At 37.2% G+C, this 27155-nt stretch overlaps 2 protein-coding genes and 1 long non-coding RNA gene across 3 annotated transcripts; 2 read left to right on the plus strand and 1 right to left on the minus strand.

Moving 5' to 3' along the window:
* Window positions 1-1859: 1859 nt before the first annotated feature.
* Window positions 1860-3533, minus strand: LOC149679043 (uncharacterized). The gene is made up of 2 exons (XR_016366202.1): window positions 2836-3533; window positions 1860-2123 (listed from the first exon to the last, which is right to left on the minus strand). It is a non-coding gene; the product is annotated as an uncharacterized LOC149679043 (long non-coding RNA).
* On the plus strand, window positions 1877-9903 carry LOC149679044 (uncharacterized). The gene is made up of 6 exons (XM_089836848.1): window positions 1877-2046; window positions 2918-2997; window positions 3486-3593; window positions 3658-3705; window positions 8642-8677; window positions 9733-9903. The coding sequence occupies exons 1-6, from the start codon at window positions 1977-1979 to the stop codon at window positions 9832-9834; spliced, it is 444 nt and encodes a 147-aa protein (XP_089692974.1). The 5' UTR covers window positions 1877-1976; the 3' UTR covers window positions 9835-9903.
* A 4680-nt stretch (window positions 9904-14583) lies between these two features.
* LOC149679045 (glutamate receptor 2-like) lies at window positions 14584-19417 on the plus strand. The gene is made up of 7 exons (XM_089835974.1): window positions 14584-14789; window positions 14848-14935; window positions 15950-16102; window positions 16186-16309; window positions 16370-16587; window positions 18157-18455; window positions 19195-19417. The coding sequence occupies exons 1-7, from the start codon at window positions 14746-14748 to the stop codon at window positions 19415-19417; spliced, it is 1149 nt and encodes a 382-aa protein (XP_089692100.1). The 5' UTR covers window positions 14584-14745.
* The last annotated feature ends 7738 nt before the right edge of the window (window positions 19418-27155 follow it).

The following is a 27155-nucleotide window of genomic DNA, read 5'->3' on the forward strand; positions in this document are numbered from 1 at the left end:
GACATAAACCCATTAATAAAGAGCTCTTGTACGAAAAAAATATGCAATAAATTAATTGAAGTATTGATAACTTTGAATAGACTCTGTTATAACGCGTGAATAATTAATAATTATAACTAAAATTTTAACGGCAGTAGCTTATCATTAAATAGCAATAATATTTGCGTATTCAGGGAAAATTAATGGGAACATAATATTGCCCTTTACCCGGAGAGGTAAACATTTGGTTTTCTCAACTTGTTCTTAAATGATTTTTGACATTACGTCTAAAAGATGCAAAAGTGGGTCTTTTCATTTTTACTTTGTTTGAGCCCAAGATTAATTTTTTGCCTTAGCTAATGGCCACAACAGCCTGAGTAGCTTAGAGCGTAAAATACGGAATGAAACATGATCTAAGTTACGAAAACTTCCTGACGCAATATTTTTACATATGTTGAATATACGCCACTTGTTATCTTAAAGCCCATCAATTCAGTTTTTAGACTGTTTAATATTTATGAATTTAAACACATCATTTCTTCATGGACACTTTTAGCGAATGCCTTTTTCTAATTGTGAAAGAGATTTCATCATAAACTAAGACATTGTTCTACAAGAAAAAATTTTACAATATCATAAGTGGAAATCCAAGCCTCGGGCAAAGCATTTGAAAAGAGCTCTATGTTTTAAATATAGGTGATTGGCTGAATAACAAGCCTCTTGATGAGTGAAACATGTCGTCTGCTTTATCGTTAGAGATCGGAAATTCTGGTTCCTTGAAAACATGCCACGTGCGTTGGGCTTTAAGTACTATAATATTACATCAACCTTTTCTGCATAACATGGCAATTCTGAAACTATAAACAGTTAAATGGAAAATTAATAACTTTCGAAAGCTTTGAAGCCAAGGCTTAAAGCTATAATACCCACAGCCAGAGCAGACGTTATTAACTATTTTGCTAAATGTGAACTGTTAAAAATAGTAAAATTCCTACTATACCCCAAAAATATGTCAATCGTTTCGACTATTTTGCTGAACTTGAAAATTCTGAACTTTGTACACAGATAAAACTATCCACTTTCTTTAATTCATCAGAATTGTTATTAAAGTTCAGACGGTCTCTATCTTATAATATTTTCGATATAAACGGTTCAGAATTGCATCATAGTAAATTGTTCTATTTTCAGCAGTTATGATGTCAATCCACCGGAAGTGGAGAAAGAAAAAATGTAGGCCCTATTTAAAACCAACCCTTCTCTATCTAAAACTCTCTGGTTCTATTCACCTACCATAGGTAATTCAAGCTCGAGCCGAATTAATAATTAAAGGGCTCCTTCGGACCCTTAGACACATGGCCCCGCGGATTTCCATCCCCTCTTCATAGACGATCTTCCTCAGTACTCTCCCTCTCTCTGGCTAGGTAGGGGGGCTCGGAAATCCGCGGGGCCATGTGTCTAAGGGTCCGAAGGAGCCCTTTAATAATACCAATTCAAGTAGTTGTTTTTAACGGTTTATAACTATTAATAGCAAAGCGCCTAGATTTTTCCACTGTTAGCAAATACACCGAAATTCATTCACTTGTTCGACCAAGTATTGATTCAATACAACATATTTTGGCCCTTCCCGGGTTTAATTATTTAAATTAGGGATTATAATATACAAGATACATTGAGAAGGTATAACAACTATAGTCCCTGCTTCTTTCTTCAATGCGCCAGTTTAACTTAGTAGTTGTTAATCTTAACTTATGATATGATTGAGGAAGTTTTCGGTCTTATTTAGCAGTACCCATGAAGCTTCCATGACTAATTTTCCCTTGTACTCTATAATCTAATCTCGTTATTTCATATTTCCTTTTAAAATTATAAAGCAGCGATAATTTTGAATTTTAATATTTATCAAGTTCCTACTTAAATGTCTTCCGGTGGAAAAACTATTTAAATAATGATGCAGCACAAAAAATGGTAGTTAACATTTAATTAATTTGAAAACAATAATGAAGTCAACTGTGTCTTTCGTATTTTTTTGCTTCGGTATTTGGATCTGTCAATGTGGACCATTATGCAGTGAGTTTATACAAGATGGTTTTCTTTTTCCTTAAACGTGTTATTTAGTATGAATCCAATCCATTTTAACTGCCAGTCTGAATAGATTAAAATATATACTCCTTTAATGGCATTTCATACTTAAGCTTTTGTACACATGTACAGTGCCTTGAGACATTTTTCAATTTGAATTTGACCATCTATATCTAGGCCTATATAAATCAAAGTTCTGACAGACAGACTGACTGATAATCAACGCCCAGCCCAAACCGCTTGCCCTAGAAGGCTGAAAATTTGCAGGAACGTTACTCATAAGTAGTAGGCGCGTACTAAGAAAGATTTTTCCAATCCATGCACCGTCAACTTAATAAATGGCGCCCAGAATTGAAAAAAATCTTCTCTATGTAACAAAGTCCGCGCGTTTCAACCGATTTCGCAAGTATTTAGTACACTGGTTTCCTTTAACCTATAGACGGGCTGGTTGGTCTTTTGGGTTCGATTTGTTGCCATTATTTTAAATGGCGGCCAGAAATTTAAAAACCCTTCTTTATGGAATAATGTCCGCATGAAAAGTAATAAAAAATGTCCCGACGGGCAACGCCGAGTGCCTTCACTCCTAGGGTGCTACAAAATATAGTCATCAGTAAAATCTACCCATTCTTTATATCATCTTGATGGAAGTTCTTATTATTCGCGAGCGACGCCGCTAGTTCTAAAATAAGACGTGACACCAGTCAATATGTATGCGCTCCTTATACAAAAAACATGGCTAGGTCTCAATCACACCGCTAAGTTTATATTTAGACTCACTTTGGAATGAATAAGTCCAATAGCACAGGGATAACATAGAAAAAAAAAATACTAAATGTGGCATTTTTTCATGAATTGACAGTGTATGATAATTTTGAAAACTACCAGTCTGATAATGTCCGAGCTGCGGCCCAATGTCAAAAAGATCATTTTCCTGAAAGGGTAATACTTTTTATTAATAATATTCCGTAAACTAAAGTACATATTTTTGTCAACACTTTCAACAACCTACTAGTACACTCCAATAACCTTCTCGTTTTCACCATCCTCCGAACAGATATGAAGTATTCATATATTTTGTCAGGAAAAATAGAAATAACACAGGAATTTCTTTTCCATTTTAAATGTTTATTGATGAAACTTCCACTTATGGGCGGGTACTCTAGTAGGCTCAAGACGCTTGGGACATTGTGACGTGATATAATAGATATAATAAACGTTCCTCCCATCTGAAACTATCATCGCGAAATCACACAAACTACATGTGTCAGTTCTATTTTTTCCTGATTGTATCTTGAAAAATTATTTTCCCTGTTTTGTTGAACAATATGCACTTAACTTACCTTTAATTATGGTTAAACATTTTGAAACTATTTTGAAAATAGCGAGACTAATTATTTACATCACTTCTTCTAAATCTACAATTTCAGATGTTAAACCAAATATTGCAATGCTTCAAAATATCTAATGGGCGTGATGTCTCTTTGGAAGAGATTTTAGTCGAAGGCTGCAAAGGAGAACCATTCAAATTAAAAGGAGTAATTCTTAAAATTCTTGCAAAATTATTCGTGTATGAGTCCTTATTTGAATTTAACTTTGCAGCCATCTGAAGAATGTATGGAGTCGGAAATGAAGTACATGGAACAAAATGTAAGTTACCAAACTCGAAAGCCTTCTAAAGTTCGTATATTGTAAGGCCAATACGGGAAGTCCTCACGTGAGCGGTTCCCGTACGAGCGGATCCCATAATAGCGGTCCTCATAGACGCTCTTCCCTAAATAGCGGTTCTCGTAAACGCGGAATACAGTTATAGCAGTGCAACCGGGATGTGAAATATATAGTCGATTATGATGGTTTTCGTTATTTGAACCTTAATATTAGGTCAGGTATCCTGGGTAAAAAGTCATGTTAGATTTGGTTATATCTACCCCTTCTTAATAGGATTGGTTAGGTATTAGGTCAGTTCAAGTTTGGTATTACAATAGTAATAGGACAGGTAAGGGTAGGTTTATTTTTTTAACTTCGATAGCATAGCGTCAAGTAAGGTTAGGTTACGTTTACACTGAAAAAATGAGCGTGCTTTCGGCATTCAAAAATGATGGCGACCGTTCAATTTTGAACAAACCTCTATTGACGAATTCAGATTTAACCAGAAACATTCAATTTTGATCAAGGAGTGTTTTACGCGTTCAAAACTAACCAATAGCATTCATTTTTGAACAGCTTATATATTACCAATCAAAAAAGAATCTTAATCCCATTCAATTTTGAATAACTGCCTTGCGCTAATGAAACGTTCAGACATTGGTCGTTTTGGCGTTCTAATAGGATTGTATTAGTATTCAAACTAGAGCGTTTTAGGCGTTCAAATAAGAACATTTTGGCGTTCAAATGAATTTGTTTTTCGTGTTCTAACAAAAGTGTTTTGGCTTTAAAACAAGAGCATTATGGGCGTTCAAAGGTGACTGTTTTTGATATTCAAATGAGACCGTTTTTGGCTTTTTAACGAGAGCGTTATGAGTGTTCACACGGGAGCTTTTTTTCAGTTCAAAGGAGAGCTTTTTTAACGTTCACGGAAGCAATTCTGGGCTAGTTTTTTGGGTGTAATATTTACAATGGTAAAAATCCAGGTTCATTTAATCAAAATTTTAATATTATAATTCAACAAATCATTTTTATAATATTTTTATGTTCAAGAGCATAATAATTTGCCAATTATTCATTACCATCATTAAGTCGATTTTCTTGGCTCAGACTATTGATTTTTTCAGGAACACAAGCACACACAGACTCAAGTTACGAAATATTATTAGAAAATGGAGGTTAAACCTAAACTAAATTACTTGCTTAACTGGGTGATTAATTACATAACTAAGTGTGATAGGCAATCGTCCTCTCTAAATAATCGTGAAAACTACTAGCTAAGTTTATATACAATAAACACCTGCCTTTTTCAAAATATTGCTTGTTTTGTAGGTCAAGTCAGGTTGGGTTAGGGTTAGAAAAGGCTAGGGTTAGGTTTGGTAAGTGTTAGGTAAGACTAAGTTTAGGTTAGGTGTCTTCAATACTTACGGTTCCAAATTTAAGCATTGATCCTCTTAATCATAAGAGAATCATATTACAGCTCCCTATAAGTACTGGACGTAGGTTATGCTTTTGTAAACAGCGTTTTCTTCCAAGACATCCAAGCCCGCCATCTATAGCTCAGTTTTACAATTATAGTTTTCCCATTAAGGCGGATCTTGAGTTAGTTTAACCTACGGAAGTTCCGGTTGATGATAATGGCTGTCGGACCGCCGTCAGTGTCATGATTAGTGTGAAGCTTGTTATCGCGTTATAGTTTTGATTTAGAATGGCTTATGTTTCTTTGCTAATTAGGTAAAACGCCTAGGATCAATGTAACTAATTGCAATGCCCAAATTAAAGAGACATCTGAACACGATCTATGTGATATTAAAAGCACTTAACCGTAAGCGACTAAAACGTTTTGTAAAACTGAAAAATATTGACCATCATCCTTCGCAAACGGAAAACGTTAAAGCATTGAAAAAATTTGTCATACTTAAAAAAGGAACACAAATTTCTATGTCGACGCACATAACCTTTAATTAGTAATAAATCGGTCCAACTATCCCCGCTAAAAACCTTTAGATCGGTGGAAGCTCGGTGCTGTACTAAGGATACATTAAAAATATTCTAGCATGATGAAGGCTATTTTGATCATTTGAATTCATATTAATTTCCTTTTCAACACAAGCGTTTAAAAAATACCTATAGACCGCCAATTATTTTTTAAAATCGGAAAAATAAAGTGGACTTCTACTATTATATTCACAACCCAACACTCTGTATGGAACAACTTGTTTCCTTCCGCGCTCTTCTCTCTCAAACCTTTCCTCATTGGCTAACATTTACTTCCGTTTGCTTGCCCCGCTTATTAAAAATTTCTTTCGCGCCAAAATCATTCCTCTGGTTTAGTTCACAAATTTGCCGCTGCGTTTCGCATATACCCCTTTCTCTTCAGAGCTAGGAGACAATGCTGATGCACGGCGATGTTATATCGTTCAGTACTTCTAGGGAGCTGTAATATGATCCACTTCTGTCTTAATATTAGACGTTTGCATATACACACATCCTATAAATGCTATAAATTGAATTTTTACCTCTCCGGGTGACGTATGTCACGGAGAGGTTCAAATTTCGACGTGTCTGTCTGTCTGTCTGTCTGATGTTGCACCCCAGGGGACCGCGTTCGCAGTTGGAAAATCGGGGTAAATGTGTTTTCAATTTCCGAACCTGCAATTTGGAAAATTGTATTCCACTTATAATGGCTATTACTCCATTGTCTGTCTAACACCACTATCCTCTGGTCTTTTGTCCATCCCACATGGACACCAGTCTGTACATACTGGCTTCTAAATACCACCATCATCCGGTCTTTTGTCCATCCCACATGGACACCAATCTGTACATACTGGCTTCTATCTCCATCATCATCGTTAAGGTTAAGACATAAGCGGCGATCGGCTATGGTTACGAGAAACGTCTAGCCTCCCAATGGCGGCGTCTTCCTCCAAAGATTCACGCAATTGCGATGTTCTTATCATTAGCTGCGATTCGAGTCCTTTATATACTACCTATTTGATTAAGGCGAAGCAGCAGTCGTATGCTTCATTTCAAACGTCAATATTAGTCAAGTCTCTCAAGAATGATTTATTGTTCTTTTTTTAAACGATGTAACGCTCAATAAGGCGAAAAACTAACGAAGAAAATGTTCAATATTAATAATATTTATTTTAGTATTTAAGATAATCTTGTTTCTCAAATTAAAGTTAATACGAAAAGGGTTAAAAAGCAGTCTATGTGATTGTCTGTGTGAGTCCGTCCGTTGTTACACTAGTGCGCCGCTTTAGCAGTTTGTCTTGTGTTGATGTGTAAAGAAATTCTACAGAACCTTAATATTCATTTTTTTTCATAATATAAAGTGAATATGTGGAAATATTGTTCGCAATTACGATGCCTTTAGTAGTTGTCTAGCTTTAGAGCTCTGTTTCATTTTGATATTCCAAGGATATTTTCTAATATTATTATTTGAAATGGCTGTTTATATATTACTTAAGCTATACTACATCTGTATATACAATAATCTTTGCTATAGTAATTACAAAAAGAAAGCTAATGCATAGGATCCGTCGGGTAAATCAAGGATTATCAGTAATTACCTTAGTGAACCAAAGAGGAAGTAATTGAGACCCGAGATTTAGTAAATTATGGGTTTTGATTTTCTTGTCTGTATTGAAGAGACATTTATGGTTCAGAGTGAACCGACATTTAAGTACACGATTAAATAAGGTCTTAAGTAAGGTCTAGTTGTTAAAATAGATGTAAGCACCATGGTGGCAATTAGATCATTGAAAGGCTTATCTTAATCGGGTTGTAGCTTCGGAGTTTTCATTCTTATTGTGGTGCATATTGACTTTCGTTGCGTCTAACCACAAATCAGCTTTGGTGATAATTAACGTTAAAACCCGCGTTGGCAAACTAAGAATATATATGAGGTTTGAACGCCAAACACGATCTCGTTTGGACGACAAACACGACCTCCTTTGAACGCCAAACACGACTTCGTTTGAACGCCAAACTCGATCTCGTTTGAACGACAAACACGACCTCCTTTGAACGCCAAACACGACTTCGTTTGAACGCCAAACTCGATCTCGTTTGAACGACAAACACGACCTCCTTTGAACGCCAAACACGACTTCGTTTGAACGCCAAACTCGACCTCGTTTGAACGCCAAACACGACCTCGTTTGAACGCCAAACACTACTTCGTTTGAACGCCAAACACGACCTCGTTTGAACGCCAAACACGATCTCGTTTGAACGCCAAAACGCTCTAGTTTAAATGCTAGTGCAATCATATTTGAATGCCAAAATGACCGAATCTGAATGCTTCGTTAGCGTGAATTTTTGAATATCAATATTAGCGTTCAAATATGAACATTTCGTTAACGTGTGCAATTGAATACCACTTTATGCGTTAATATTTGATTGCTAAGGCGTACCACCACAGTGGCAAGGTATTGAACGCTGAAACATTCAATTTCGAATGTTCTTTTTTTACTGTGTATTTTTTAATCCCGATAGCATAGCGTCAGATAAAGTTAGGTTTATTTATTTTAACCCTAATAGGATAGCATCAGGTAACGTTAGGTTAGGTGTCGTTATTCATCCCCAACAGTATTGGGTCAGGTAAGGTTAGGTTAATTTATTTTATCCCCATTAGTATCGCGACAGGTAAAGCTTGGTTAGGTTTGTTTATTTGAACCCAAATAGGTCAGGTAATGTTTGGTATGGTATGGTTATTTGAATCTCAGTAGTTTTAGAATAGTAACAATTAGGTGAGGTAAGGATAAGTTAGGATGATCTATTTGTATCGCAAACTGCAGGGTTAAGATTTGTTCGAAAAATTTTCCTTTATACTTTTTCCCAAAACAGCGGTTTTGAACAAAAAAAGCTCTCTTTTTGGCATCGCTATCTTATGATTAGCCCTAACTCTGGCATTTTTTTTTTACGCGTGAAGGTAGCGACTATAAGATCTGCAGTGCAAGGATTTGAAGTAAGTTATAAATATTACAAGGAAATATATTTAACTATGTTAGTGTACATGTACAGTTTTAAGTTAAAGGAAAAGGTCAGGTAACATAACCTTATACCTTAAAAGAATGGCCTTCTTCTAAATATAAAAGAAGAATTAAAAAAAATAATTGTACTCTTATTACAAAATAATTAGCATTTAATTAGTCTTAAAAACAATCAAGGACTACTGAGCCGCCATTGGCTTAGTGGCGTCTGCTAAATGGAACTACTTACCCCTTAAGGGTTTGGTTGAATTCTCACAGGCTGAGGAGAGGTGAGGGTATGTTAAATCATAGCCCACTCGATCACGCCCGTAAGCGGCGCGGTAGTCCTCATTTTTTAGACTAATTAAAAGCTAATTATTTTGCCATAAGAGAACATTTTTTTTAAAATATTTTTCCTTTTATATTTTGAAAAAGGCCTTTCTATTAATGTTAAGTTACCTGAACATCTCCTTTAAACATTCGAACTCTTTGTACTGTTGATTAGAGATATCTGAAAAAAAAGCTTATATTATTATTAAAATCAAAAACTGATTTTAAGAACGTCGGACGTAGCGAATTCCCTACCCGTCCCACTATTATGAAAGTTTCTAATTGAGTGGCCCATAATTTCAAAACTGCAGCTCGCCATCTATCGGCCTTATCTTTTTCTGAGCATTAAAGATGGATATGGTAAAAAGTAATTTTAAAATTTTTGAACTTGGCATGAAAAACCACATAGTTAAAGCAATTTCTATTGAAAGAAATATAAGTTACCTAAAAGAGATTATGGCAAGCGAGTTAAGTCAGGGAAAATTCCTAATAGCGAGAGTTAATAAAAAAATTCTGCTAAATCAGGTATTTTCGAATGAGTTATTTTAACCAGGAAAATAGGGTTATGAATTCCTGTTTATAAGATCTTGTGTTATACGAAAATTGTGAGTGGAGCCAAAATATAAGAATACAAGAGGCTAAAACTATGCTCCGACGTTCATCCTAACTATTAATCCGTTTATGAAAAAATTATTAACCGCTTGCTTTAATTCAATTCCAGGCGTGCGTCGAAAAAACTCTAGGGAAACCAAATATCCCGGAGTACCACTTGGTCAACGATAGAAGACGTCGTAGAGCATTGCATTTAGAAGAGTTGTTTTAAGGTCTCTTACAAATGACCCGATCACTTTGTATTTCAAATGTAACTGAAATAAAATAATTTTCAAGCTACGATAGTGCCTTCAAAAAACTGCAAACACACTTTACATTGGCTTAAATAATGTCAAAACCATTAATAAAATTTTCGAAACGTATTTATGAATAACCGTGAAAATCTTAGTGCCCTTTCTAACATAAATATCTATGCTGATAAATTATTGGTATTTCACGTGAATTGAATTGAAAAAACCATTTCCAAACTTAACTTTTGAGCACACTCAATTTTAGGTCCCTTGATTTTCAAGCAGAATCAAATTTAAAGTGGCTTTGAATATAATAATGTTTTAAATTGATTTTCTAGACAAAACGTTAGTGCAAAATTAGCTAAAATATATTCATAAGACACTTGTCAATTTAAAGGCAATCCGAAACGTAAGTTATTCGAAAGAGCAGACCAGCTAAGCAGTATGCTTTTGAAGGAATGAAACGTATGATTTTTTGTTTAGCATTACTGGCGGGTGTCATGCAGGTCTCACCTACACTGTAAAAAAAAAGGGGTCGGAAACGCTCCTTTAAAGGTGTTTTCTTCCCCCACAGGAGACGCACCCTTTTAGGTACAAATTCGCACCCCATATATAGGGTGTTTATAAATACCCTAGTATATGGGGTGTTTTTAAATACCCTAAGGTGCTTAATAGAACTCTTAAAGGAATTTAACTGGACCTCAGAAATTCTGCTTAGGGTGTGAAAAAATACCCTTTCATCATTTAAGGGTGCGAATCGAAACCAAATATGGTATTTACCTGTACCTGATAAATTCGGTTGGGGGTTCGAAAAAAAAACCCTTTCAATTGTTGGGGTGTGAATTGAACCCATTTATGGTATTTAAATGTACCTGATGAATTCTGTTATGGGATGGAAATTGAAACCAAATGCATTGACCTGTTCCTGAAAAATTCCCCCTGGGGTGCAAGAAATGGCATTTCGGCCATTTACGGGTACTAACAAATATAAAATTTGCTGTGAAAGGTTTAATTATTATCATACATGGTTCTTTCTTATAGTAGAAAAATGTTGTTCACTGGTGTGAAAAACTTTGGCACTTTTGTGTGCCTAAATCGCTACGTAATTTATATTACACAAGAAGTAATAAATTAACTTTTACATTAAGTCTTTAATTCGAGGTTCAGAGACAACAGTGTTATAATTCATTAAAAATAGTGAAATGACTTAGACCGCGAAATTCAAAACCAAAAACTTTAAATCATTTAAAAATGCAACAAAACTAGTATACAATCAGAACGTCACTTCGCAATTTTTCGGTTTCTTCGTTATCTGCAATGGAGTACTTCTCAGAGGCAAGTTACGTTCACCATCGGCTTTATTAATCACCCGTTCTATAGCTGTTCTGTGACAAAATGGTGACAAGTCTTAAAAACCTTGCTTGGCACTTTCTATCCATTATCTACGCCATTTGTATCTCTATCCATACTGAAATATTATCCACAGAAGTTGTATTATAATTCTCATATATCCACCACTATGTTTATAAGGAATTAATGAATAGCCATGCCTAAATCTACACGCAAAAAGAATTAAAAATTAGTTGTTCGCTATTTGATTTAATCTTTTAATCATAAATTAGTCTGATTTATTATTCATGGGCTCACGGCTTTTATTGAGACGTTGAAACTTCTCGAAGAAAACTTAAGTCAAGAATTAAAATGGTTCACATCCGCATTGGCATCAGGGCTACGGTTGTCTTCAAATGTCCACGCGATTAGAAGTAGGCAACCTAAACCACAGCAAAATGAACCCAAACTTAAAAAACCTAGCCAAAACGTAAACCTAACCAATCGAACCTAACCCTAACCTAATTTAACAAACCGTGATTACTATGGATAGTTGCGAACGTATCCCGGTCCAAGCTGTTAAAAAGGTTGGAAAATTTTCATAAATAGAAGTTAAACTTACAGAAAGTTTAGTTAAATAATTACCTTTCTTAAGTGGTTTGATAACAGTGAAACACAGACGCAAGTACACCGACCGTTAAGCCTATTTTGAATTTGAAAATCATCGCGCCTCGTGAATCTGCGTTCGCGAGCTAAATAAAAGAGTGCAACAGCGCGTGCGCTGTTGTTTGGGGTATAAAAATACACCCTTTTCCCATTAAAAACACCCTTCGTGTGTTAAACATTTACCAAGGGTATGATAATACACCTTCAAATTTTTAAAGGGTTTTTATTAACACCTCAGGAGGTGCTAAAACACACCTAAAGGAGTTTTTTGGCCAAAAATACCTTTTTAGGTACAGATTCACACCCCCAAAATACCCTCTTTTTTACAGTGTACAAGGCCCTTGCGACCTAGCGAGGCTGCGTCTATTTTAGGTGCAGTAAATTGCAATTAAAAATCTAAAGCTCTACACTTTGAGCACCTATTCTCGACGCCAACTACCACTCTAGTACGTTTTACTAGAGTATTAAACGACAAGCGGTATATTAAATTAGACGTATTTTGCGACCTTCGCCGTGGTGAACCCGAATGTAAACCTGACCCGTCGTCTGAACGAGTAAACCTAGGATTACGTTTCAAAAAAAATATGGCGAAAATACTTGGAGACTTGCTTTCAGTTAAGAACTCGATATTACTATTCTCACAGGGTGTAGTAACAATTGAATTCCTTCCACTCTTCACCGAAGATATACAAAAACAAAACATCAGTATCCCTATGCAAAGGCTTAGGGTTTAAGGGGAGGTAAACATCATCTATTCTCGAAATTATTATACCGTTAGTTTTTAATATTGAATTTCGATCTACACTAACTTTTAAATCGTCGACTCAAATTTAGTTACAGTTAGAGAAATTTCCAATTCAAAAACGTCGTTAACGTCAAACTGTTCCAAGTTCTCGCACTTCCCGACCATTTCGGAGCCAAAACTGATGCTGACGACAGCGTAAAAGGTCAGGGCTGCCAGAAAATATTTTTGGTGTCCAGCCCAAATTGTTAAAAAAAGCCCAATTTCTAGCCCAACTAAAAAACCCGCGAGTCTGAAACCAGCCCAAACTTCAGCCCAAATAAATTTGGAAATGAGCCCAATTCACAGCCCATAAACGTAAAAAAACAAGAAAAAGCCCAAAATGTCCAATGTTCCTTTAAAATTTATGGAACATTCTATTGATTAATACATTCCTCAGTCATAAATGTTACCTTTGGTGGAGGGATAAATTGGTAATCCAAATCTGACATATAAAATGCTTTCTAAAATTGGATCTTTCTCCCAATCCTTGTTAAATTTTTATTATATTTCACCCATTTACCCATGACTATTTAGTAAAACTATTGTCGAAAACGACCGTATGAATGAAAGGAATACCGAAAGGAAGCGAAGACTTCTGTCAAGTTCGCGTGAATTTCTTTTAAAAATAACTGACTTTTAACTTGAATTATTACAAAATTAGGAGTTTTAACTTTTTTATCAGAGATTTACAGTGTTAAACCCAATATAAAAATTCCAATATCCCACTTTTTGTAGTAGCAATGTCAAAGAGGGAAGGAGGAAGGTAACTACAATCATAATGGTTACGGCCAAGCCCGATCTCTCTCTCACGCACATAGTCGAGGAGCCAGACGTCACGTGATCCGTACTTCGGTTTTTTCCCTCTTTTTTGCCTTTTTGCGCATGTGCGGAACTCAAATGGGGGCTGACGGAGAGAGCGAAAAAAACCAGAGGTTTCATTACGGGTTACGGCCATTACGGATCACGTGACGTCTGGCTCCTCGGCTTTGCGTTGACGTAAGTGCGCGTGAGAGAGAGATCGAGCTGTTTTCTCAATGTCTCTAATTAAGGTGAAGTAGAGCAATTTTGAGCAAAAGATGAAGTAGCCCAATTAACCGCCCAATAGCCCAACAAAAATTTTCTCGTGAGTGAACATTGAAAGAAGCCCAATTGGGCTGGAAAATAGCCCAACTGGCAGCCCTGTAAAAGGTCATGATCTCGATCTGTCCCACACTTTCGCATAACCAATGAGACGCGAGGAAGGAGGAGCAGGTGGTTTAAAAGTTTTTGGCGCTTCCCCTCACAGTCAATCAGATATTTGTATGGGGTCTAAGCCCTCTTATAGATTCCAAGTACTAAATCTATGTATTCCTGTTTGTGTACATAGTAATCGGTTAATAACATGAAATGTATTTAAAAACACTTAGAAAAGTAGGCAATACATTGATCTAGAAAAAAGACATTTTCTTCGATGAAAGATAGAACCATTATCTATGCTCTAATTCCTTTAGACCTTAGGAAAACAACTTGGGAAAAAAATTCATTTCGACAAAGTATAATATTCACTCATGCTTGTAATGAAAACGAAGACATTCCATTCTCCAAAGCAAAAACTAGGAAAAGAAGTCCAAACACGGGAAGAGATTCCTCGGGATTCGTCATTCAATTTCTCCGCCTGGCTGCACGCGGTGTTCAAAAATCGATCCCCATATCTTATTTAAACTCACAATCAGAATAATATTGAACACTCACCATAACATAGAACGCGCTAACTTGGGAAGGGACCCATGATGTAAATCCTTTACAAGTTTTGAATTGAATACTAAAGAGTACATTGACTACCAAGGGAAAATTCAAATTATCTAACAGTACTATTGGTTCAATTGTAAATAAAGACATGGAATATAGAGCAATTTTTCGTGAAGTATGATTACTATTTACGCTCCTAATATAACGTTACTAAGTCCAATCGCAATCATTTGTAGATTATGTTCAAACTAATCCTTGTTTTGTTCTACATTTTCCCTGAAAACCTTCCTAATGACCATTAATCCAATAGAAATGTACTCATAATCTTTGTTCCTAGTTTTCACCTTTTGTGTTTTTGAATGACCAAGGAGAGAAAACTGGCTATATGATTCAATTCCTCAATATTATGCAAATGCTCGACAATATCAAGTATTAAAGCGTGACGTTGTTGGTCAACTAAGAATAATCATGAAATCTTTTTATACAGTGTTACTCTTATCCCTAATGCTGATCAATTCTGGGGAGCAAAAGTTAATAATTCTTGGAATGGACTTCTAGGAATGCTCGAGAGAAATGTGAGTTCTTTCAAATTTTGAAAATATAGCTAACCAATAATTATTGTACATTTCGAATTATACGAAAAATTAAGTTCAGTAACTGGTTGAATCTACGCATACTTTGTAGCAGGGTTGGCAAAAATCCGGGGTTTCCTTAAAAAAAAAACCAATAGTATGGTTTTTTGTTGGTTTAAACTAGATTTTTATTGGTTTTATCGTGCTTTTTTAAAATAATGTTGGATCTACGTCATAACGGTCAGAGTTTAACTTCTTAAGAGGTGGAAATGGCTGAAAATTGGTTCCCTGAACATAATGAAAACTTTTTGGCTTTTTGCCGGCTGTAATGGTGTTCAAATTAGCAGATAGTGATTTCAATCCTGCCACTATGTTTAAACAGTACATTATTGAAACAATTAAGCTAGTATTAGCAAGTAAACAGAAGGACGACACTAAAACTGAAAATTCGAAACTTATAATTGACTTTTGTCATTTGGTTTCATCATTTTTTATTGGCCAGTTAGTTCCGCGGGTATCGAGAGATTGTTTATGACACACGGACTTGTTTGGATCAATCAGGTGGATTTTTCAACGTGGTTTAAAAATCCAGACGGATAAAACCGGACTGGATACCAGCGTGCCAACCCTGCTTTGGAGGGCTATGTTTCTGCTACTATTTGTTTCAACCCTCATAAAATGTAAAGAGCTTACGTTATATATTCCGAAACGTAACTAAGCTTTAGTTTTGTAATGATTCGATGTGCTGGGGCACCAAAAACCCCGTGTTATTCCTATGAGAAAATCAGCGAAAAACTGAATTTTCATTTAACATTACGGAAGAGTGTCGGTTCTTATCTAGAAGAGTCTCTTGAGTTAACTTTTTGGAGGAAATGATTAAAAAGTAAAATAGCTAATGGATATTAAGAAGATACCCAACGAAGTTTGCGAAGATTAGTTTTGCGTCTGAGGCAATCTATATAGTATTGTGACTTAATTACTTTCAATAATCAATAAGTAATCATTTTTAATACACAGGAGGGAGACTTCTCAATATATCCTTTGTCCTTAACAAGTGATCGTTTCCAATCCTTCGAATCTTCGCACTCATTTATAATTTTAAGAATTCACATATTATTTGGAACAAATCAAAGAAATGATAATGATATTTACTCTGTTGTCGACAAATGGGTAACTTCTCTTTCCTCATAATTTAAGAAGAATGTACACGAAGAAAGTTATGAAACTAAAAGTTCAATTTTTACTATATTAAGATAATTATGGTGTTGTTTGGCGTTGCTCTCCTGATATACATGACTGGGAAACTAAACTGGAAATATGGGAAAGTGAAATCGGAGCTGCCCTTCATGTTTATCTTGCAATGTCTTCTGGGAACGAGTATAAATTCTCAAAGTAACACTCCGCCCGTATTAAACTTTTAATTGCTTCCATTCTAAGGTCCCCGAATGATCAAATGCAACGGAGTCTCTCGGTTTCTTTCGGTCTTATGGAGTCTGGGGTTATTCATTCTATTGGTTTTCGTATCGTCGAAGATGACATCACAATTTTCAAGAAAATCGGAAACACTTCCATTTGACACCATGGACGATATATTTAACTTTCCCAATGCGATGCCTTTACTGACGAAAAACACTGCACCCGCCAGTTTCGTCGAGGTTATTATTACTTGTGCCAGAAGTCCATTAAATTAGCCTAGGAAGTAACCAAAAGCGGGGTTTGGGACTCCCCTCTTTTGTGTAGCAATGCTGAAGAAGGGCGACACATTCGCCAGGTCGCGATAATTTTTCTCAGAGCTCAGGTTTAGGTGCGACTTGTGCACCAAAATTTGCCCTATTGAGAGAGAGAGAGAACATATTGGCTGAAAATGAACACTGTATCTCTAAAGGGATCGGAAAACGCCCCCTTCCACTCTAAAACCGAGCTCTCTTTAGCATAGAATCAGGAGAAGGGATGGGGGTGTGAATTTGGAAACAGTCAAGGTCATTCAGTTTTTTATGACTCTTCATAAACCTATTGAAAAAAAAACTATTTAACGACCTTGGCCGTTCCTTTTTTTATTTTTTTTAAAGGAAACAATCTACCCTTTAGAGATCTAGCGTTCATGGACTGAAGAAGTCACGCCCCGCTCACGTCAAGAAATACTTTCTAGAGAGGAGCTCGAGATTTCTAACAGTGTTAGGAAAGGGGGAAAATTTTACCCCCTATCCATGGAGTTAGAAAGAGTGTTTACCCCGGCAGCAGGGACGTATCCGCTATACCAGCTATTGTAATTGTTTACTTCCTTGGCTAATTTAATGGACTTCTGCTTGTGCATGTTACTTCCGCATTCGTTTAAGGACAAGTCTCACTTTGACGCAAATTTTTGAATTATTTTAAAAACCAGGTTCACCCAAAAATCGAATGTCTGGGTGATTGATATTCGAAATACGCGGCAATTATTTTCTTTCCCCTTATTTCGTCATGATTTAGCGTGCACTCTTCATTTTAAAGTTTCAAACTAGGCTTAGCAATGATATAACGCCTAGGTCTTAGCCTTATTTCGGGTATACTTTCCACTTCCCACGTTATAGATAACTAACATTAACTTCACGTAGCAAGAAATTTTGGTATATCCAATGTTTTATAAGATAAGAATCTGAAAATATTAAAAGAAGAAGTTTCTTGAATTTATTTGCAATGAGCAATAAACATGTTTAATAGCGTTTTCAAAATTTGATATGTTAAATGAGACTTGCCCTATAAAGATACTGAATTCATGAGATGTTAAGGCCTGTCCAGACTGACACATTTTGCGAGTTCGCATCTTCGCTTTGCTTGTTTGCAAGATCGCGCTACTGTCCACATTGGGTTTTCGCTACTTTGCGTCCTCACCTCGCGAACATACAAATTTCTTGAGACAAGGCCAAGAATTTCGCGCCTTCGCGAGAAAAGCACCAATCACAGACGAGAAGAAGGCTGGGGCGATTAGTTCCGATTTTCTCTTTGGACAACGTCGCCATCGACAGGCAGATGGCGCAATGATTCCTCAAACTTTATTCGCTCTCAGAATGGGAAAAGCAAAATTTTTGCTTGTATCAGAACAGAAGTGCAAATGTTTTTCGTGATCTGTTGCGAAGATGCGAATAGACGATGGCGCGAACACGCGAGCTCGAGTTCAATGTGGACAAAGCTTTAATCTCTCAAACCAAAACATATCGTTCAATTTTAAAAATGTTTTTTTTTAGAAAATCTCATATTCAAACGCAGCATTTGCGGAAGTCTTGAAGCGAGCACAAGCGAACAAGGATTCGAGTTTCCAGAAATCGGAAATGATAACAGAAAATGCCGACATTCATTCAGCAATCGAATATCGAGAAAAATTTTGCATCTCGTCCGATACTACACTTTGGAATGTAATCAAGACCCGATACGCCAAAACAGGAAACTGCAAAATGAAACTCAGCAAACCTCTAGTGGAAACTTATAGGGTGATATACTTTAAGAAAAACGTTTCTCGAACACTGATCAAGACAATTAACAGAAGGTTAGTGTCTTCAAGGAAGGCTTGCTTTTTCGAGGCGAAGAATTTACCGATGTGCTTGCTCACTCTCACGTTCTATTAAATAATATTTTCCATTCTTTTGCCGCGTGGATTGGCTTATACCAAGAGAATATAGAAAAGAGTAAAGTACTTCTGCCTTCGCATGCTGTGCCTCGTTTGAGGGGGATAGATTTCTAAAGCTCTAGCGTTGCAACCCCTCTCGAATAGTCTCTTCACAGCTTCTAGAGAGAGAAAAATAGTCCCCGCAAAACAGACAATGAGCTTGGAGGTGGCGGACGAGGAGCGGCTCCCTCTCCCAGAATCCCAAGAGTAGCGCTACTTTCCAAAAACACGATGTCTAACATGTAGCCTCCTGATTGGGTATTTGAAGTTCTAGGGGGACAAAGAGCAGGACGACCCTCAAACGAGATAGAAAGCAGGGCTAAAGTTAAATTTTGAGCCTAGTATTAAACTCTCTTCTATTTTCTCCTGTATATATTTACCTTGTTGTAAATTATTCTTTTTAGATGCACGACGAAAGCCGCGAAAGAAAAAAAATATTCACGCAATTGGTGAACACAAGGCGAACAACGTAAAATATTTTTATTTAGCCCGGAGAATGAGCAACAAATTAATTTCAGTCAATCTCCTCGACGTTAAAGAGTCTTATTTCAATTACATTGTTAATCTTCTCCTTTTAACGTATTAGTTACATGTTGTAATTAGTTTTATCATTGGTCAGGTTGCGTCAGTTGACTGAGGGTGATTGCTTCGAGGATCTGAACCCGTCTTTGAAAAATGAATTGCATCCCTGTCAGAAAACGGAAACTCCAGAAGCATTCGTCGTAATCAACGTCTCCGCTTTTATGGTTATTTTCCGCATCTGTTTCTTTGGCTTCTCGGCATCCATAATCACTCTCGTGCTTGAAATATTCGTTGACAGTATTTTAGTGAAAACAACATAGTGACATCTTAATGTGCCTAACAAGTATATTAAAAAGGCATTTAATCATGTACGAGTCTCACAAACTTATTTTATTTTCAAAATTTTGTTTGTATTCGTTTTTTTTAAAAACCATACCAATACAATAATGTTAAGTCGCTCGGTTTTCGGGTATAGGCTGTTGTAAAAATAGATTACAACCGGACAAAATAACCTGTATATCGGTGTTAGCATAGGATATTAATTCAGCAGAGAAGTCGACAATTTAGGCTTAACCCCTTGTACAATGGAATGCATGCGCTCTCTATTTGCCTTCTTAAAATGGTGTTTTAACGGAGTAAATTTATTGTAATGAAAATAAAACATTATCTAAAATTGCATTAGGTTGTTGCTAAGTCTCCACTAATATTTCTCCATGGTGCCGAATTGCTAGCATTCGAGAAATCAGCATTAGTTTTTAAGGCCCGTTCACAAGAGAGCAGAAAGCTGAAGCGTAAACTTGTGGCTGCAGTTGAAATAAGCTTGGTGCGTGCGTTTACGCAAAAGAGATCGTTTTTAGGTTTCTTCTCTGTATTTTGTTCACATAGGAGCTTCATCTTGCGTCAGATAGGCGCAAAAAGCAAAATTAAAACAGTGGCGTGCTGTGTGGGGACTCTTCTCCTCTTGAAAAAGAAGTCATTCCTTATAAAACTCTTGAGAATGAAAATGAAGAAACCAGTTCGAAGAAGCTGGTGGATTCATTCTAAATGGACAAGCAGGAAATCGGAGGGATATTTTCATACTTTAGTAATTGTACTTGTTACATTCTTTAGCTAAGTAAATAAAGGAACGACTCTCACTCTAGAACGCTAGGTACGGAATGATTCTGTATTGGGGGTTGTATCCAGTTCTGAGAAGCAAGGGAACATGTATAAAGTTCAGGGGGGGAACTTACATAAAGTAACATTAGGAAATATATCACATGCCCTTTTTTATGGAAAATTAACAAGTTTGAATTTTGTTTTATTTTAATTTATGTAAGTCTGTATTTAGAGGTAACGAGCAGGTTTCTTGATAACTCGTCCAACGCGAGTTCTGTTAGCGTCTGCAATGTTATGATTAGTGTCCGTGACATCAGATTGGAGATGTAGGTCATCTGGTATTGATGTGGCGGTGAGTACTGGCTCGGTTGTGACGTTTCGTATTCTACTGTCAGATGACTTAGTACGTAATCGAGAGTTTGAGGGTTGCTGCGGTACCTGTTGGGGTATTGGTAATAGAGGGGTAGGGAATGAGGAGCTTGGCGTTGTTAATTGAGGTGTTGGTTGTACGGGAGCGCCAAGAGGATAAAAATCCTCAACCTTCCTTTCATCTTGTGGTAGGCGAGATGTTGTTTTATCTAGGCGAATATGGAAGCGGTTTCTAGTGTAGACGCGTCCGTCTTCCGATTGTATACCATAGGATCTTGGTCCTGGACCAATTGCTATGATTAGTCCTTTCTTCCATTTTTCGTCCGGAGTTCGTCGAAACCAAACGCGGGTATTTTCCGTTAAGGGAAGGAGCGGTTTAGTGCCGATGTTCGCATAGTTCCGTTGAGATTCTTGTCGACGGTGGAGCGCTTGTGTTGCTGATTTTGTAGGAAAGTTGGGTTTTAAATTGTTCGGATGAGTCGGTAAGAAAGATCGTATACGCCGACCCATAAGTAGTTCAGCTGGCGATTGCATACCATAGGTGGGAGTAATTCTATAATCGAGTAGTACCGAATGAAGATCGCCACCGTCTTCCAACGCTTTCCGGAGGGAATTCTTCAAGGTCTGGACAGCACGCTCGACTTGTCCATTAGAGCGAGGGTAGCGCGGGGAGGAGGCGTTATGAGTGATACTCCAAGTCGAAAAAAAGTCCTTCATGGCTGCGGATGTGAAGGGAGGTCCTTGATCGGAAACCAACTCTTCAGGTATACCAAATCGCGCAAAAATTGTTTTCATAGCATTAATAACGGCAGGAGCGGCTGTGCCATGCATAAGTTGCAATTCTACGAATTTGGAAAAATAGTCAATCATCAGCATGTAATGTGCACCATTAAGTTCAAAGAAATCGCAGGCGACTTTCTGCCATGGTCGAGATGGTAATGGGCGATCTAAAAGAGGTTCGTGTTGATTCGCTCTCTGATGTTCTTGACACAAGTGGCATCGAGAAAGGTAGACTTCGATATCTTGACTCATGTTAGGCCAATAGACGTATTCTCGGGCCTTTCTTTTAGTCGCAACGATGCCTCTGTGCCCCATGTGTAGCGTCGATAGCAAATCTGGCCTAAATTGTTCCGGTACGACTAATCGTTGGCCTCTGCATAAAAGTCCATCTTTGGTCTCATACAATTCATCTTTGCAGTGCCAGTATTGGCGCGTAGTAAGTTTTGTTGAGGACCTTTTATCAGGCCATCCAGTTCGAACATACTGGAGTACATCACTGAGAGTGGGGTCTTTTGGAGTCATTTCCCGCAATTCACTCCATTTGTTATTTGAGGCCTGCATTAGTAGGCAAACTCGTGCGGGTTTGGTATCTCCAAGCGGAAGATCGAAAGTGGTATTAGGAAGTTGCGCACGGGACAAAGCATCTGCTATTACCAAATCCTTGCCAGGAACATAAGTTAATTTAACTTCGTAACGATGCAAGTTGAGGAGCATTCTCTGTAGTCGTGGAGAAATTGTATCATAAGGTTTGTTGCTAAGTCCGAGTAGCGGCTTATGATCGGTTAGGACTTCTACAGGTCTTCCATATGTGTAGTAGTTAAAATGTTGTAAACCGAAAATGACAGCTAAAAGCTCTTTTTCGATTTGCGCGTAGCGCTGCTGCGTATCGTTGAGAGCGGCAGATCCATATGCTACTGCTTGATCATCTTGCAGCAAAACTGCGCCGATGCCGAATTTGCTAGCGTCGACAGCGACAGTTACTGCTTTTAAAGGATCGAAAAGCTTCAAACATGGAGGGTGAGCTAGGCTGGTTTTGAGCGTTTGGAAAGCTTGATCCATGTTTTCGTCCCATACCCAGGCATTGCCCTTCTTTAGCAACTGACGTAAAGCATGTGTTTTGCCTGATAGAGCAGGAGTGTACTTAGCTTGATAGGTCACCATGCCAAGGAACCGCAGTAGGTCTTCAGGGCTTTGAGGTTGTGGGTACTCGAGAATAGCTTGGACCTTCGATGGATCTGGGGTAATGCCATCTTTAGTGAGAATTTGGCCGAGGTATTTGATAGAAGGTTTAGCAAGTTGGAGCTTAGCGGCATTAAACTTGAGATTAGCTCGGCGAGCGATGGTAAATACCCGTCTCAATAATTGACAATGTTCATCCTTGTCTTTTGAGCCCAAGGCAGAGTCATCATAAAAGGGATTCACGGTAGGCTCATCTTCAAAGAGATCATCCATGGCCCTCTGAAATTCTTCTGGCGCGTTGTCTAGTCCAAACGGCAGGACTAGGAAACGATACCGTCCCCAAGGAGTAGCGAATGTGGTCAAGTAAGACGACTCTTCCTCCAGAGGTAATTGCCAGAATCCGTTTTTTGCATCTAGCAAAGTAAATATTGAGCAACCGTGGAGTTTGGTAAGAAGTTTATCCGGATTTGGAATCGGATAATGAGGTCTTTTGATTGCGTTATTAAGTGGCCTTGGATCGAGACAGAGGCGGACATTTGGCCCTGGTTTGGTAGTAGAGTCAATGTTTAGACCATCCAAGGGATTGGCCTTTTTCTCTACGACCGTGATGGAACTAACCCAATCAGTGGGTCGCTCAACCTTTGTAATTATTCCACTATCAAGCATCCGTTGTACACTCTAAGAAATCGAAGTGTTGAAAATGTGTTAAAAGGGTGTAAATTTAGAATACTCTTTTTTTTACACCGTAAAAACACCCAAAAGAGAGTTTTTATTACCTTGAGTTTTTGTGGCCAATTTAAGGTGTAAATACAGTGTAAAGTAACACTTTAAAAACACCCTTTGAAATTAAACATGGAAATTTATAATATGGCTGGTTTCTTAAATAAGGTCTTTTATTTCCATTAATATTTGAATATTAGAGTAAAAAATTATTTGTTAAACATTTATTTAAAGATGATATTCATGAAAGAACATATTTTTCCTTTAAATAAAATAACTAAGAAATTGGTAATCAGGCGGTATTGTACCATTATAAAACACTGCTAAACGTGTTAAGCGACACTCTTACAGGTGTTAGGCGACACTCTTAACGGTGTTAGGCGACACTCTTAATAGTGTTAGGTGACACTCTTAACGGTGTTAGGCGACACTCTTAATAGTGTTAGGCGACACTCTTAACGGTGTTAGGCGACACTCCTAATAGTGCTAGGCGACACTCTTAATAGTGTTAGGCGACACTCCTAATAGTGTTAGGCGACACTCCTAATAGTGTGAGGCGACACTCCTAATAGTGTTAGGCGACACTCCTAATAGTGTTAGGCGACACTCCTAATAGTGTTAGGCGACACTTTTAATAGTGTTTGGCGACACTCCTAATAGTGTTAGGCGACACTCTTAATAGTGTTAGGCGACACTCTTAATAGTGTTAGGCGACACTCTTAATGAGATAAAATAAAAAACTTACTAGAAAAATTAACGAATAGAAAGGGTTTTTTCATTCTTAAATTCCTTATTTTATATTTAGAAGTTACAACGATTCCATCCCTAAAAATCTAATAATTCTTGATGTTCTATTATCTAATCTCATCCCTCAGCCCTTTAAAAAAAGAATGACCATCGTCTACTATATGGATATTCACGCCAAGTTTTGCTGCGTTTCAAATTTCGCGGGAAATTTAGGTTCTAAAGCGTGCCCCTTGCGGACGCATTCGGCGAATTAAAGGGTACCGAAAAAAATTGTCAAAATAGGCCTGAATTAATAATGTTGGCGAAGGTCAGGTTTTCTGGTTGTTTAACGTTAAAGAGTTACCAATAATGAAAATATTTCTCTGATGGTCGTGTTTTTTCCCTACCCTTGAACAGAATTTACAATGGAAACCAACCTTGGGACGTACCATTTAACCGAACTCCCGCGCCTAGTTCGGCTTTACCAAAGTACGAAATAGCGTCAAAAGACGGCACTTACTGAGTGTGTATAATGCTAATATATCTCCGATAATAATAGAGTAGTAAAGGGATACCTTGTTTAACGATTTGCTAGCTTATCTAAATATAAAAGAAAGGTGAAATAAGCCATAATCAATAACATATCCTTTGATATTATTGCAAAATGATGCTTAAAAGGATAAACTTATATTTAAATCGGGGGAAATAAACAATTTACAGTAAATTGTTGAGATTTTAATGGATTTTTAATGAAAGTTTTGTTTGTATTTCAAATTTATATCAGCAGAAGCAAGAAATTTTAGATCAGAATAAATTTTGTTATTATTAGGGTTTTCTAAAACATTTTTATTCAACCGAAGCCCAGCACTTTGAGCCATTTAGGAAGAGTGTGGGCGCCGTGTACACTTAACATTAAATTAACCTTCTTTGTTGCGCCATCTATATTTAGTTCAGCTTTTGATGATTTTTATATATTCATTTCCTTGGTTTTGAATAAATATAGACTTAGTTAATTAATATTGGCATTAGGCAACACCAGACGAAGCCCCGGTCACTACACGCGGAAGGCTGGCCAACTCCCACTGCCTCTAACGGTGCTTCTTGATGTGAGGGAAACCACCTCCGATGGCAGTCCTGCCCTGTTGTGTTTGCTTCTCTTATTGCAATAATCTAATGTTCTCTGATGGTTCTAGTTTTTAAAACCACAACGCTAGTATTTTTTTCTTAAAAAAATTAGGATTGAAGTAATATCAATAGTAGCGTCATGAACTCTGGATCTCTAAAGGGACTGGTAAACGGGATAGATTTTTCTCTATAGCACGTTTCCTTTGTAAAAAAATAAACCATAATACACCTAAATTTAAACTATTACTGGTATGATGTTTAAGTTTAAACCATGTAGAGACCATTTTCAGACCTCTAGTCTAGTGTTGACAGGCCAACTTGTGGGGCACTTGCTTTTTTGACATGTTTTATCATCATTTTGAGAAAAATTAGAGTACAAAAAGGGTTTTGCTTTTGTAAATGTTGTAGAGTAAATTAGATTAAACGCGTTTCTGGTGCTCGAAAAACTCTTAGTGAAAAGAGATTATTAAATTTAAGAAGAACGTCTAAATCTACTGCCTGAATATTATGGTCTCAAAAACCAATTTAATTTCCATTGCATTTGTACAAATCGCAAACTGTCTGCCTTTTTTCAGAAGGTTTAATACGGGAAAATTTACTGATTTTTCCATGCAATTTTACACTGCATTTTAAGATGATCAAATGGCTGACTTAATGCATATTAAGTTAGCCATTAGCACACTTCACTCCTGAAATACACTAACTTAAAGGGGTATAGTTCTGCACGTGAGAAATTTCCTACTACTCTTAAGGGTGTTAAGCGACACTCTTAAAGGTGTTATGCGACACTCCGAGAGGTGTTAAACGACATTCTGAAAGGTGTTAAGCGACACTCTTAAGGGTGTTAAGCGACACTCTTAAAGGTGTTAAGCGACACTCCGAGAGGTGTTAAGCGAAATTCTGAAAGATGTTATGCGACACTCTTAAATGTGTTATGCGACACTCTTAAAGGTGTTATGGAACACTCTTAAAGGTGTTATGCAACACTCTTAAAGGTGTTATGCAACACTCTTAAAGGTGTTATGCAACACTCTTAAAGGTGTTATGCAACACTCTTAAAGGTGTTATGCAACACTCCGAGAGGTGTTAAGCGACAATCTTAAGGTGTTATTCGACACTCTGAAAGGTGTTAAGCGACACTCTGAAAGGTGTTAAGCGACACTCTTAAAGGTGTTTTGCGACACTCTTAAAGGTGTTTTGCGACACTCTTAAAGGTGTTTTGCGACACTCTGAAAGGTGTTAAGCGACACTCTGAAAGATGTTTTGCGACACTCTTAAAGGTGTTATGCAACACTCCGAGAGGTGTTAAGCGACAATCTTAAGGTGTTATTCGACACTCTGAAAGGTGTTAAGCGACACTCTGAAAGGTGTTAAGCGACACTCTTAAAGGTGTTTTGCGGCACTCTTAAAGGTGTTTTGCGACACTCTGAAAGGTGTTAAGCGACACTCTGAAAGATGTTTTGCGACACTCTTAAAGGTGTTTTGCGACACTCTTAAAGGTGTTTTGCGACACTCTTAAAGGTGTTTTGCGACACTCTGAAAGGTGTTAAGCGACACTCTGAAAGGTGTTAAGCGACACTCTGAAAGATGTTTTGCGACACTCTTAAAGGTGTTTTGCGACACTCTTAAAGGTGTTTTGCGACACTCTGAAAGGTTTCATGGGACACTCTTAAAGGTGTTATGCGACACTCTTAAAGGTGTTATGCGACACTCTTAAAGGTGTTATGCGACACTCTTAAAGGTGTTATGCGACACTCTTAAAGGTGTTATGCGACACTCTTAAAGGTTTTATGCGACACTCTTATCTTTGACACCCATTGCTTAAAAGTGTTATTAAATCCTTTCAGGGGTGTAAAGGAACAACTGAAACGGTGTCAAATTTCGATCCATATAAACTAATTTTAAAGGTGTTAAAGAACACCTTAGAGTGTGTAATTTAACACCCTTTGGGTTGTAAACCAACACTGGAAATGGTGTTGAATTTAGCACCATCAAAAAGAGTTAAAAAGGTGTAGACTTACACCTCTATTTCTTAGAGTGTAGTTCGGCTTGAACTACCCC

This window comes from Phalangium opilio, unplaced genomic scaffold, assembly GCF_054372755.1.
Source record: "Phalangium opilio isolate 3A_F unplaced genomic scaffold, DU_Popi_V2 ptg000042l_1, whole genome shotgun sequence".
NCBI lineage: Eukaryota > Metazoa > Arthropoda > Arachnida > Opiliones > Phalangiidae > Phalangium > Phalangium opilio.

Coding starts and splice junctions, on each gene's coding strand:
- LOC149679045 (XM_089835974.1), top strand. CDS start 14,746: ATGATTCAATTCCTCAATATTATGCAAATGCTCGACAATATCAA. Junction 16,103..16,185: donor ACTCTGTTGTCGACAAATGG/GTAACTTCTCTT, acceptor TACTATATTAAG/ATAATTATGGTGTTGTTTGG. Junction 16,310..16,369: donor GCAATGTCTTCTGGGAACGA/GTATAAATTCTC, acceptor TTCCATTCTAAG/GTCCCCGAATGATCAAATGC.
- LOC149679044 (XM_089836848.1), top strand. CDS start 1,977: ATGAAGTCAACTGTGTCTTTCGTATTTTTTTGCTTCGGTATTTGGATC. Junction 3,594..3,657: donor AACCATTCAAATTAAAAGGA/GTAATTCTTAAA, acceptor TTAACTTTGCAG/CCATCTGAAGAATGTATGGA. Junction 3,706..8,641: donor TGAAGTACATGGAACAAAAT/GTAAGTTACCAA, acceptor TTACGCGTGAAG/GTAGCGACTATAAGATCTGC.